A 14,794-nucleotide genomic window follows, 5' to 3' on the forward strand; every position below is an offset into this window, starting at 1 on the left:
GGAGCGGGAGGCGCGGAGGCGCAGCCGCGACATCGACGCGCTGCTGGCCCGCGAGCGGCGCGCCGTGCGGCGCCTCGTCAAGATCCTGCTGCTGGGCGCCGGCGAGAGCGGCAAGTCCACCTTCCTCAAGCAGATGCGCATCATCCACGGCCGCGAGTTCGACCAGAAGGCGCTGCTCGAGTTCCGGGACACCATCTTCGACAACATCCTCAAGGTGGGCCGGGACTCGGGGCGCCCCCACCCCGCACACCTGTCGGCAGGTAGGGGGACACCGGGGGCGCCCCTCCGCCCCGCACACCTGTCGCCTCGTAGGGCAGGCAGGGGGACCCCGGCGTCACCCTCACCCTGCCCACTTGTCAGCAGGTAGGGCAGGTAGGGGAACCACCCAGGGGCGCCCCTTCCGCCCCTGCACACCTGTTGACAGGTAGGGGACTCCCCTGGGGCGCCCCTTCCGCCCCTCTCCCGCTGGCCGCGCGTACACGTGTCTGGCAGGTAGGGCCGCAGCCGCCCTCCTGGGTCCATCCCCTCGCCGCGCGTCGCCCTGGCCCAGGGTCTTCCGCAGCACTCCCTAGGGGACACTGTAGTCCCCAGGGTGAGCGCCCCTCACCTGGCCTCACGCTTTCTTTCCTTACCACCCCCCACCCCCTCCTGCACCCTCGCCCTGGTACCTGGGGCTGCTGGACGTGGTGCAGCTGGCCAACTTCTGGGAAGAACACGCCACTGTGGGGAAGGGCTGCAGGGTAGCATCCACCCGTTGTCTCCTTCCAGCTTCCTAGGGTGGGGAAACGGCGCTTAACTTGCCCTTCAGCGAAGTTTTGGAGAGCAGTGTAAACTGGAGGGGAAGCCAGCCACTAGTCTTTCTTTCTAAACTTTTCATGATGAAACTTTCAAACATACACAAAAATAGAATAGCATGATGGTACAGTGAACTTTCACAGTGGTCATCTTGTTTCATCTGTACTCCCTCTCTCTGTTCCCGCCCCCATTATTTTAAAAGCAAATCGCAGGCATCGTGTAATTTCATTGGCAGATAATTTAGTATGTATCTCTAAAAGAGGAGAACTTGTTTTAAAAACATAACGAGTATCTAACCTAAAAATTAATAACAATTTCTTAACGTCATCAAGGAGAGTCCCTGGGTAGCACATACGGTTAAACACTGGATCACTAGATGAAAGGTTGGCGGATCGAACCTACCCAGGGACGCCTCAGAAGACAGGCCCTGAGATGTGCTTTCGAAAGGTCACAGCCTTGAAAACCCTATGGAGCAGTTCTACTCTGTACATGTGGGGTCACCATGCGTCGGAGTCAACTCGATGACAACTAACAACAACAAAATATCAAATATCCAGTCCATGTTCAGATTTCCCCCATTGGTGCGTAATTACTGGAATAGTTTGAGTCAAGATACAAAGACAAGCCTTACATTGCTATTTTTAATGTAGCTCCTGAATTGCCATTGAATCTCCATATTCTCCTTCTCTGTCTTGTCTCCATTTTATTTGTTGCAATTTGTGTTTGTGGAAGAAATGGGCCAATTGGTCCTGTAGAGTTGACGTAGTCAGGGTTCTAGTCTCTCTCTGAGGTGAACCTGTGCTAACATGCCCAAAGAAAGAAAGCTGGAGAAAACTGAGGATGAGGGGAGAATATAGTCTATCAGACACCTACATAGAGTCTTTCCTCCTTTTTTTCTTCTTTTTTTTTTTAAACTTTATCTTTACCCGTTTGTCACGCCCTCACTGTTTCCCAAGCTGATTTTGGGGAAACCAAATTGCATGCATGAGGAAAGTTGTTTCAGAGCAGCGGTAAGCGGGAAGTTTGTCATACCAGGAAACCTGCCTGTGCTCTGGATTTAATGGTGCCCAAGGAATTTTAAATTTAGCAAAAAAAAAAGTTACCACTGAGTCAGCTCTGACTCATGGCGACCCCATGTGTGTCAGAGTAGAACTGTGCTCCATACAGTTTCCATGACTGACCTTTTAGAAGCAGATCTCCAGACCTTTCTTCTGAGGCATTTCTGGGTGAGTTCGAACCACTAGCCTTTTGATTAGTACCCAGTGCTTAACCATTTGAGCCACCAGAGCTCCTTAAATTTAGCAGAGGGTTAAGGAAACCCATCTAGTACATTTCTTTCACTTCAACCATGAGGAAGTCTGACCTTGGCAATGAAGTGACCTCTTCGTGGGCCCTCAGTGCTGGAACCCTGACACCAGACTTCCAGGCCTGCTGCTTTCTTCCAGGATTGCCTCAGAAATCTTGCACCAGTATTCCCACTTTACGTATTTGTTATTAGAATATGTCATTTTTAATAAAAGTAGCTCCTTTAGGATGCCAACTGGAAGAAAATCATTTGAATGATAAAACACCCCTTTCCTTTTCACCTCTTTCAAAAGGCTCTCTGTGAGTCAGCGTTCTGGCCAGATACTTCCTGAGCTTTGAAGGCTGGGTGCCCAGTGTGATTCATGGGGAATTGGCTGTGTGTTTAGAAATCCCCTCATCTTCTGGGGCAAAGTGCATCAATTGTCTTCCAGAGCTTGGTTTCTAACTTCTCTGCCAAACAGCCTAATTTTATTTTTGCTGCTTTCCTCACCCTCAGAGCTAGGCAGGTATAAAAGTATAAAGACTTAGCAGACTGTCGCCCGTTTTATTTCAATTTGGGAGGCAGAGAAAGTATTTAAAAACATAGAATCTTGAATCTAAATCAGTATATTAAGTGTGTTTTAGAAAACTCAGTCTTAACCTATTCCCAGTGCATATAAACATTAAATTTTACCGGCTTTCTTATCAACAGAAACACGATTTGTTAACCACTATTTTCCTTCCAACTTTTTATTACTAATAACCAAACCAAACCCATTGCCGTCAAATCGATTCAGACTCATAGCAACCCTATCGGACAGTCTAGAACTGCCCCGTAGGGTTTCCAAGGAGTGCCTGGTGGATTCGAACTGCCGACCTTTTTGTTAGCAGTTGCAGTGCTTAACCACTATGCCACCAGGGTTTCGTTTTATTACTAATAGTGGTTCCATATTAAACTCACTTTATCTGCTGTGACCACTTCAATAACCAGTTAGAAATTCATCGTTCTGTTTGCAGCCAAAAATCCTTCCCTCCGTATTCCTTTGGATAGATCACTTTGGGAAGAGACTCTTTGAAATAAATTGCTTTGCATGGCTTAAAAGTGAACATTGGAATGATACTGTTTAGGATAACGTTTGTGTCTGCATATAGATTTAGTATGATTAACAGGCTATTTTTAAAGCACTTACAGTGTGCCGTGAATCGTGCAGGCCTTTTCATATATGGCATTTAGTTTTCATCACGCTCAGATGGTATCGTGCCGTTTAGCCAATGAGAAAATTAAGGAGAGAGAGCTTAAAATCTGCTCTAGGCCAGTTACCTAATTAGAAGGTGACAGAGCTGGGAATCAAACCTGATCTTTTTTTTTTTTTAATTAAACTTTGAATTTTGAGACACTAGTAGAATCATATGCACTTCTAAGAAATAAAACATCCCACGTACCCTTTGTCCAGTTTTCTCCAAAACTATAGTTTTCTTGCAAAACTATAGTATATCACAACGAGGATATTGACATTGATACAGTCAAGACGCAGAACCTTTCCATCACCACTGGATCCCTCATGTTGCTCTTTTATATCTACTCCAGCCTTCCTCTCTGTCTGTGACCTTGGCATTTTATCATTTCAAGAATGTTATATAAATGGAATCATGCAGTGTATGATCTTTTGGAATTGGCTTTGATCAGTCAGCATAATTCCTTGGAGGTTCATCCAAGTTGCTGCCTGTTTGTTCCTTTTCATGGCTGAGTAGTATTCATTAAAAGAGCCCCGGTGGTGCAACGTTAAGCATTTGGCTGCTAACCAAAAGGTTGATGGTTCAAACCCACCCAGCAGATTCGTGGGAGAAAGACCTTGCTCCTATAAAGATTACAGCCTAGGAAGCCTTATGGGGCAGTTTTACTCTGTCACATGGGGTCACTATGAGTAGGAATCCACTCTGTGGCACCCCACAACAACAAAAACAGTATTCCATGGTATGGAGGTACCACAGTTTGTTTAACCATTCATCTGTTGAAGGACATCTGGGTTTTTGTGTGTACATAAGTTTTCATTTCTCTGGGATAAATGCCCAAGAGTGCATTTTCTGGATTGTATGGTAGCTGCTTGTTTAGTTTTGTAAGAACTGCCAAACTGTTTCTAAAGTGGCTATACCATTTTATATTTCTACCAGCAATGTCTAAGTGATCCAGTTTCTCTGCATCCTTGTCAGCCTTTGGTGTTTTCGTTATTTTTTTAGCCATTCTCATATTTATCTAGTGGTATCTTATTGTGGTTTTACTTTGCATTTCCCTGATAGCTAATGATATTGAACATCTTTTCATGTGCTTATTTGCCATCTGTGTATCCTCTTCAGTGAAATGCCTCTTCGTGTTTTTTCGCGCCTTTTCTAATTGGATTGTTTATTTTACTGTTGAGTTTTGGGAGTTCTTTATGTATTCTTGATACTAGCCCTTTGTCAACTATGTGGCTTGCAAATATTTTCTCCCAGTCTGTAGTTCATCTGTTCATCCGCTTAACAGGATCTTCCACAGAGCAAAATTTTTTATAATTTTGATGAGGTTCAGTTATCCATTTTTCATTTTATGGACCATGCTTTTGGTGTCAAGTCTAGGAACTCTGCCTAGTGCTAGATCCTGAAGATTTTCTCCTTTGAATTTTTTTTTCCTGAAAGTTTTATAGTTTTACATTTAAGTTCATAATCCATTTTTAGCTAATTTTTGTGTAAGATGTGAAGTTTTAGTTGAGGTTCATTTTTTTTTTTTTTTTTGCCTGTAAGTGTTCAAGTGCTCCAGTATCATTTGTCGAAAAGATTATCATTCCTCCGTTGAATTGCTTTTCCATCTTGTCAAAAGTCAGTCGGGCATATTTATATGGGTCTATTTCTGGGTTCTCTCCTCTGTTCCATTTATTTGTGTGTCTCTCATTCTGCCAAAATTATGCTGTCTTTATTACTGTAGCTATCTGTTGTTGTTGGGTGCCGTTGAGTTGATTCTGACTCATAGCAGCTCCATGTGATAGAATAGAAATGCTCCATAGGGTTTCCTAGGCTGTAATCTTTATAAAAGCAGATTGCCAGGTCTGTCCTCCATGGAGCCATTGGGTGGGTTCAAACCACCAACCTTTGTGTTAGCAGCTGAGTGCTTAACCATTGCACTACCAGGGATCCTATCTAGTAAGCTTAATATCAGGTAGAGTGACTTCTCCCACTTTATTCTCCTTTCTCAATTGTTTTAACTACTCTAGGACCTGTGCCTTTCCGTATAAATTTTAGAATAAGCTTGTCTGTGTCTATGAAAACCTTGCTGGGATTTTGATAGAAATTGTATTAAACCTGTAAATCAGTTTGGGAAGAATTGACATCTTTGCTATATGGAGTCTTCCAATCTGCAATCACGATGTGTCTCCATTTATTTAGGTCTTCTTTGACTTCATTTATCAGTATTTTGTAATTTTTGGCGTATAGATCCTCTACATGTTTTGTTAAGTTTATCCTAAAAGTATTTCATTTTCTTTAGAACAATTGTAATGGTATTGTGTTTTTAATTTCAGTTTTCACATATTCATTGGTAGTATACAGAAATGTGATTTACTTGTGTATGTTAATCTTATATCCTGTAACCTTGCTGAACACACTTATTAGTTCTAAGAGTTTTCTTATAGTTTCCTTGGGGTTTTCTACAAAAAACATCATGTTACCTGCAAGTAGGTGCAGTTCTATTTCTTCTTTCCCAATCTATGCTTTTTATTTCTTTTCCTTGCCTTATTGCAGTGGCTAGAACTTCTAGGCTGAGCCCTGGTGGTGTAGTGGATAAGAGCTCACCTGCTAACCAGAAGGAAGGTCAGCAGTTCGAATCCACCAGCCACTGCTTGGGAACCCTAAGAGGCAGTTCTGTTCTGTAGTATAGGGTCGCTATGAGTTGGAATCAGCTCAACAGCAAACGGTTTGTTTTTTGGTTTGTTTTTTTTTAAGAACTTCTAGTACTATGTTGAATAAGAGTGATGAGAGCAAACATCTTTGCTTTGATCTCCATCTTAGATAGCAAGCAGCCTTTTACCACCAAGTATGTTGTTAATTGTAGACTTTTCTGTAGATGCTCTTTATCAAGTTGAGGAAGTTCTTCTCCATTCTGTAACTTGGGTGTTAGATTTTATCAAATGCTTTCTCTGGGTCAATCAGTATAATCGTGATTTTTCTTCTTTAGTCACATGAAATGGTAGATTACATTGTTTGATTTTTTTATGTTGAACCTGAACCAGCCTTGCATGCATGGAATAAATCTCACTTGTTCATGGTGTATAATTTTTTTTATCCATTACTAGACTCAGTTTGCTAATATTTTTTTCATCTAAGCTTATGAGATACATTAGAGATACTGGTTTATAATTTTCTTTTTTTGGTACTTTTTTTTCTGGTTTTGGTGTAGCCTCATAAAATGAGTTAGGTAATGTTCTCTCTTCTGTTTTCTGGAAGAGATTTTTTTGTGTAAAATTGGTGTTATTTCTTCTTTAAATGTTTTGTAGAACCCTCCAGTAAAACCATCTTGGACTAGAGATTTCTTTTTGGAAATTCATTAGTTATGAATTCAATTTCCTTAATGGTTGTAGGACTGTCTTAGGATGGGTTCTCTAGAGGAGCAAAACTGGGGAGGTGGGGAGAGATTTATTTCCAGGAAATGGCTCATGCAGTTGTGGAGGCTGGCAAGTCCCAAATCAGTGGGTCAGGCTTCTCCTGACTCATGTGGTTGCAGGGCTGAGGAACCCAAAATTGACAGGTCAGACGGTAGGCTGCTGGCTCACATCCCGATAACCAGAGGTCAAAGAATGACGAGTTAGATGCAGGATCCAGAAACTACAAGCTTTGCCAGAACATCTATATATATTGGATTCAGGCCACACACCCCAGAAACTCCTCTTTCAACTGATTGGCTGCTCATATCAGATCACAAATGGAGAATGATTGCATAATATCTGCCAAACCTCTGAGAATCATGGCCTAGCCAAGTTGACGCATAACCTTAACCATCACAGGGACTATTCAGGACAAGTGGTTGAGTTTGGGTAGTTTGTGATTTTCAAGGAGTTGATCCAAAGTTTTTCATAATATTCCCTTCTAATGCCTGCAGGATCTGTAGTGATATTTTCTGCTTCTTTCCTAATATTGGTTTATGTCTTTTTATTTTTGTCAGTTTTAGAGGTTTATCAATTTTATTGATTTTTTTGGGGGGGGAGGGAAGAACCAGCTTTTGTTTTATTGATTTTTATCTGTGATTTTCCTGTTTTCAGTTTCATTGACATCTGCTCTTATCGTTATTGTTTCCTTCCTTCTCCTTGCTTTGGGTTTATTTTTGCTCTTTTTTGTACTTCTTGAGGTAAGCAGTTTTATTATTCATTTGAGACCTTTCCTCTTCCCTAATGTAAGCAAAGTGCTATAAATTTTCCTCTTAGCACTGCTTTATCTGTGTCCCACATATTTTGATATGTTGTGTTTTCATTTTTATTCAATTTTATGTGTATTTTAATTTCGTTTGAGACTCCTTTGACCCTTGGATAATTTGGAAGTGTGTTGTAATTTCCAAGTGTTTAGAGATTTTTCTTTTGTCTTTCTATTATTGATTTCTAGTTTGATTCCATTATGGTGTGAAAACATACTCAGTATAATTTGAATTCTTTTAAATTTGTTGAAGTTTGTTTTATGACCCAGGATATGATCTTTCATGGTATATGTTCTGTGGCCCTGTGTTGATGTATGTTTCATGGATACTTGGAGGAAAAAAAATGTATATTCTGCTATTATTGGATGGAGTGTTCTGTGTATGTTGGATTTTGTTGGTTGATGGCGTTGTTAAGTTCTTCTGTATCTTTGGTGATTTTCTGCATAGTAGTAGTTCTGTCAGTTGCTGAGAGTAGAATTTTGAAGTCTTCATCTATAATGGTGAATTTGTCTATTTCTCCTCTATCAGTTTTTGCTTTGTGTGTTTCGAGGCTCTGTGGTTTGGTGTGTACACATTTAGGATTGTTAAATCTTCTTGGTGGATTGACCATTTTATTATTATATAATATCCCTCTTTGTTTCTAGTAATTTTCTTTGCTCTGAAGTCTACTGTGTTGGATATTAATATAGCTACTCCTGCAAAAGGTCGGCAGTTCATATCCACCAGGCGCTCCTTGGAAACTATGGGGCAGTTCTACTCTGTCCTATAGGGTTGCTATGAGTTGGAATCGACTCAACAACAATGGGTTTGGGGTTTTTTTTTGCTTTTATTATTATTATTAATAATGCCTTCATTGTATATGTTTTTCCATCCTTTTACTTTTAACTTACCCATGTGGTTGTTTTGAACTGAGTTTCATGTAGATAGCATATTGTTGCAGCCTATCTTTTTTTCCCACCCTGCCGATCTCTCTAATTTAATTGACATATTTAGACCGTTTACATTTAAGGTACTTTTTAATATGTTAGGGCTTAAGTCTCACATTTTGTTTTTGTTTTGTTTCATTTGTTTCCTCTGCTTCTCTTTGCCTGTCTTCCTGTGGATTACCTAAACATATTTTAGGATTCCATCTTGATTTGCATATTTAGTTTTGAGTGTATCACTTTGTGTAGTTTTCTTAGTAGTTGCTCTAGGTTTATAGTATATGTAGGTAACTTATCATAGTGTACTGTATCAATGTTTTACAACTTCAATGAAGTATAAAAACTTCCATTTAAGTCTCTTTGTACTCCTCACTTTTTAGATATAAGTGTCTTAAATATTATATGTATGTGTGTATGTATATATATATATTTGAGTACCACATCAGATGGTTTTGCTTTAATCATCAAATATGACTTAAGAAACTCATGAGAAGTATGGTAATTTATTTTATTTACCCCTGTTTTTATGCATTTCAGTGTTCTTTCGTTTCTGAAGTTTCAAGCCTCCCATTATCATTTTCTTTCTGTTTAGAGAACTTCCTTTAACCATTCTTTTTAAGAATAGGTTTGCCAGCAACAAATTCTCTTAGCTTTCCTTTGTCCCAGAATGTGTTTATTTCCCCTTTCTTCTTTTATTTTGTTTTTAGGTAATATTTTATTGTGTTTTTGGGAAAGGTTTACACAGCAGTTTAGATTCCCATTCAACAGTTTCTACACAGCTTGTTCCGTAACGTTGGTTATATTCTTCACAATGCATGAACATTCTTGTTATTTCTGTTCGAGTTGTTCCATTTCCATTAATCTAGTTTCCCTGCCCCCTTACATTCTCATCTTTGTTTTAAAGTAATTTTTGACTGTTTGGTCTCATATAGTTTAATTTTGAAAGGGGCACAGTACTTACCATTGATATTCATTATTTTGTGAGCCAATCTCTTATTTAGCTAAAAGGTAACCTTATTTTCAGTTCAAGGTTTGAAGAGTATCTCAGGGCAGTAGTGTTGGGGAGGCCTCCAGTATGAACCAGTCCAGTAAGTCTGTTTTTTTGTTTTTTAAGGGATTTGAGGTTTTGTTCTACATTTTTCTCTCATTCTATCAGAGTACGTCTACTGTGGCCCTGATTAAAACAGTTGTTGGTAGCTGGGCACCATCTAGTTCTTCTGGTCTGAGGGTAGATGAGGTCGTGGTTCATGTAGACTATTAGCCCTGTAGACTAGTTTCTTCTTGGGGTTTTTGGTTTCCTTCTTTCTCTTTTGCTGTGGATGAATAGAGACCAATAGTTGTGTCTTAGATGGCCGCTTACAAGCTTTTAAGACTTCAGACGCTTCTCACCAAACTGGGACGTAGAACATAACTTTATGAACTATTTTATGCCAGTTGACCAAGATGTCCTATGAGACTATCGTCGTATTCCTCAAACCCAGAAAACCAATCCTATGTGGTGTCCCCTTCATTCTGTTTGTTCATTCCTCAGAGATGACATAGATTCAGGTTTTTTATTTTTTTCCTCAATTTTACTTATTTTTTTTGTTGTTGAGAATACGTATGGTAAAACATGCACCAATTTAACAGTTTCTACATGTGCAATTTAGTGACATTAATTACATTCTTCGAGTTGTGCAACCATTCTCACCCTCCTTTTCTGAGTTGTTCCTCCCTCATTAACGTAAACTCACTGCCCCTTTTCAGGTTACTATCTAATCTTTTGAGTTGATGTTGTCAATTTGATCCCTAATACCAAACCAAAACCCTATAGGACAGAGTAGAATGACCCATAGAGTTTCTAAGGAGCAGCTGGTGGATTCGAACTGCCAACTCTTAACCACTGTGCCACCAGGGCTCCATTATTGATAGTTCTTAAAAGAGCATAATGCTCAAGGCAGACATTTTTTACTAGTTAAGCTAAACTATTGTTTGATTTGAAGACTTCAGGGGATATTTTTGGCTTGTTTAAAGATCATCTCAGCAGCAGTTTTAGGGGTTTGTTTAACTTCTATAGATCCAGAAAGTCTAGAGTCCATTAGAATTTGAAATTTTGTTCAGCATTTTCCCCCTTTTGATTGGGATTCTTTTATAGATTCTTTGATCAAATTGTTCGGTAATGGTAGCCAGGCACCATTTAGTTCTTCTGGTCTCATGGCAAGGGAGGCAGTTGTTCATTGAGGCAATTAGCTACACATTCCATATCCTCTTTCTATTCCTGACTCTCCTTCCTCTGTTGTTCCAGGTGAATAGAGACTAATTGTTGTACTCCCCTTTATTGTTGAAGGATATTTTCGCCAGATATAGAATTCCTAGTTGACAGTTCTTTTCTTTCAGTACTTGAAAAATGGGCCATATTCTTCTGTCCTCCATGGCTTCAAATGAGAAATCTATGTCACTTGACTCAGTGTTCCCCTCTAAGTAAATGCATCATTTCTCTCTGGCTGCTTTCAAGATTTTTTCTTTGTCTTTAGTTCCTAGAAGTTTAATTATGATTTGTTTTGGTACAGGTTTCTTTGGTTTATCATATTTAGGGTTTTCTCAGCTGCTTGAATCTATAGGTTTATGTCTTTTGCCAAATTTGGAAAGTTTTCAGCCATTATTCCTCGAAATAATTTTTTAGTTCCACTCTCTGTTTCTCTGCTTCTCCCAATGATAAGAATGTTAGCTCTTTTGTTATTGACCTTCAGGTTTAGGTCCTTGAGACTATTGCCTTTTGCTTCTGAGTGGGGTTGTAACATCAGCTCCCCATTTGGCTGGGCTGACACCAGGGGCAGAGAGAGGACAAGCAGAGTGACAATAGTCTAGCCTCCTACTACCTCCTTCTACCTAGTTGATACTGAGTGGGGTGGAGGCTTGGCTCCCCAGTGTGCTCTACTGACACTACCCTAGTGGGGGAATTGGATCACCTCCTGCTTTTGGTAGGCAGGGCATGAGAAATCAGATCCGTGGTTGGCCCTGGCAACACTACCCAGCAGGGCAATTGGAGCAATTAGAGCATGCCACCTGCTTCCACAGGGCAGGAGTAGGGAGTGAAAGATCACCCTACCACTCAGTAGAGTGTGTATGTGGTTTTTCCGTTTGTGTTGGAGTATGATGGGTATTCACAAAAAGGTTTTCTGTTGTAAGACCACCTTTTTCTGGTCCTTTGACCAGAGGGAACAGGCCCTTCTTGGCGCACTTTGTTTGTGCCTCTGGCAATTTGCAGCTTGGTGGCATTTGCAACACTGTCTGGAATCGATGGGAGGCAGCAAGGACACCAGGGGACTCACCGCCATGGCTTTCCTTGAGTCCTGAGGTCCTGAGCAGCCTGCCTGGTCTCTCTACTTAAGAAACTTCTGGGCTTCTTTGTTATGTTACATCTGGAAGGAATGGAGCTATTTCATCTTGGTGGAACCAGAGGTCTCTGTCATCCAAGGCTTTTGAGTCAGGTTCAAGGCTCTTCTTTCTTAGTCACAATTATGCCTGAATTTGGACGTAGGATTCCTTTGACTTCATTACTCACACCACCCTCTGCAGTTGATTACTTGAATCTACTAGTTGCTTTGAAAGGAGCCCTGGTGGTGCAATGGTTAAGTGCTCGGTTGCTGACTGAAAGGTTGGTGGTTCAAACCCACCCAGCAACTCCACAGGAGAAAGACCTGGTGATCTGCTCCTATAAAGATAACAGCCTGAGAAAACCTATGGGACAGTTCTACTTTGTCACATGGGGTCACTATGAGAATCGACTCGACGGCACCTAACAGCAGCAACAAGTTGCTTTGACTTCCTGTGAATATTCCCAGTAAGACTTCCTACTTTGTTATTTTTATTTTTATAATCTGAAAGATGATATTCTCTTACTTCCTAAATGGGCTATCTTTAAAATTCGTGTTTGTTATTTTAGAAGTTGTGCAATGCCTCTGGTGACAGTGTGTTCCTCGGTATTTGTGTGGGAGGATGCACACCAGCCTGGATTGAACTCGGAGAGGTTCCACTCCCTGATATGATGTGTTACATTTCAAAAGCCATTTTTAATTACTGAATTTCACATCCAGTTAGAAGTGAATAAAATAGTAGCCATGTGAAGATTCTTTGTTACATCTACTGGGAATTATAATACCACACACATAATTGCCTTGGGATATCATTTAAACAACTCAGAGGTCTCCTGCCTTATGTGTATATATCGCTGATTTAAAAATTTTTGAAGAATTAGATTATTAAAATTAGTGGTGTCTTGTTGACACTGAAAACAAAAGAATTCAATTTAGCAAACATTTTTAAAATTTATTTTATTCGTTGTTGTTATTGAAAATAGACCCATATAGAACATCCACCAATTCAACAATTTCTACATGTGCAATTCAGTGACATTGATGATATTGTTCAAGTTGTACAACCATTCTCACCCCCCTTTTCCAGATTGTTCCTCCTCCATTAATGTAAACTCACTGCCCTCTAAGGTTCCTGTCTAATCTTCCGAGTTGCTGTTGTCAGTTTGATCCTAACAAACATTTTTTCATCATATATCCGTTGTGCCCTGTGCTGGTGGGGGAAGGGATATTTGTTGGTGGGTACTGTCCAGTGCCTACCTTCCAGGCACTCTGTCTCATTGGGGACACACTTGCCCAGGTAATTTTTATACAGAGTATGCAGGTATGTCATGTTCAGTGCCATCGTAGAGGTAGAGAGGTAGTGGGAGAATGTTGTTGTTAGGTGCTGTCGAGTCGATTTTGATTCAAAGCGACCCCATGTGACAGAGTAGAACTGCTCTATTGGGTTTTCTTGGTTGTAATCTTTATGGGAGCAGATCGCCAGATCTTTCTTCAGTAGGAGAATAGGGAAGATTAATTCCAGCCGAGGATCTGGAAGAGCCTTCTCAAGGAGGTATGGTTTGAGCTGTCTTTGAAAGCGCTGTAGGATTTTAACAGGTGGAGATGAACACACTAATCGTTCCACCTCAGTGCTATCCATTTGTCTGTCAGTTAAGACAGAACATTCTAACAGGTAGAGGTATTAAGGAAGAATCAGTGTAGGCACTAGATGGAACTTTGTAGTCCAAAGGAGTGGTCACAGTGTGCTGGCTTGCTAGCTCTTTAGCTGAAAGCTCCATGGACCTTCTCCCAAGAAAATTCACATATATACACAGAGTTGCAAGGGGTTCCCTGGACATCCTGAATTCCAAGAGTGGACTTATGAATGGTCTGTGGATTGCAGATTAAGAACTTCTGTTGTGGAATATCTAGGATTGTGTGAAGTTCTTGGAATTGTTGCTGTATCACATTTACTTTTTGCCAAGGCAAATAAGACTTTGAAGAAGCATCTACTGCTCTCCCATATTTGTCAGCAGTTTGACACTCCTGGCATATAGTAGGCTTGTTTCTTGGATTCAGAGTACCACCTGGTGCGTGCATGATGCTGCACTTGGTTTGCATGAGAGCAGAGCATCGATCTGTTTCTGGGCTCTGGGGGAGCAGTGGGTTTTTATTGCCTTATTGGCAAATTGCATTAAAGTAAGCAAGCTTACTTTTACACAGCTGAACTTTTTAATGCCAAAACCAAAAAAAATCCATGTATGTTTCCGTAGTAAAAAAAAATCCAGAGAGACCCTTCTGGCCATCATGGATATTCAGACACATGAATGATTGGTCTCTCCCTCCAGCTTTCAAGTTCACACGTCGATTCTTCTAACCAAATCTCATTAAGGTAAGCAGATTTGACCTTCAGCCATCTTTCATGTGAGATTTTGAATATAGCTGTGTTTGATGCTAGATATAAGGAACCTTGGTGGCAGAGTGGATAAAGCACTCAGCTGCTAACCGAAAGGTAGGCAGTTCGAACCCACCAGCTGCTCCATGAGAGAAAGATGTGACACTCTGCTTCCATAAAGAATTCAGCCGTGAAAGCCAACGGCCAACATCATCCTAAATGGAGAGAGTTTGAAAGCATTCCCCTTGAGAACGGGAACCAGACAAGGATGCCCTTTTTCACCACTCTTATTCAACATTATGCTGGAGGTCCTAGCCAGAGCAATTAGGCTAGAAAAAGAAATAAAGGACATACAAATTGGTAGGGAAGAGCCAGAGTATCTCTATTTGCAAATAATATGATCTTATACACAGAAAACCCCAAAGAATCCACAAGAAAACTACTGGAACTAAAAGAAGATTTCAGCAAAGTGTCATGATACAAGACAAACATACAAAAATCAGTTGGATTCCTTTACACCAACAAAGAGAACCTCGAAGAGGAAATCATCAAATCAATACCATTTACAATAGCCCCCAAGAAGGTAAAATACTTAGGAATAAATCTAACCAGAGACGTAAAAGACCTA

General features: G+C 40.5%; 1 protein-coding gene across 1 annotated transcript in view; it reads left to right on the forward strand.

The window, feature by feature from the left end:
- Nucleotides 1–14,794, forward strand: part of GNA12 (G protein subunit alpha 12) — a 138,674-nt gene that overhangs the window by 345 nt on the left and 123,535 nt on the right. Inside the window, exon 2 of the mRNA XM_012558256.2 lies at nt 5–214. Coding sequence (XP_012413710.2) covers nt 5–214 — 210 coding nt within the window. The remainder of the gene's footprint in view (nt 1–4; nt 215–14,794) is intronic.

Source organism: Trichechus manatus, unplaced genomic scaffold (assembly GCF_000243295.1).
Source record: "Trichechus manatus latirostris isolate Lorelei unplaced genomic scaffold, TriManLat1.0 scaffold00151, whole genome shotgun sequence".
In the NCBI taxonomy this organism is placed as follows: Eukaryota; Metazoa; Chordata; class Mammalia; order Sirenia; family Trichechidae; genus Trichechus; species Trichechus manatus.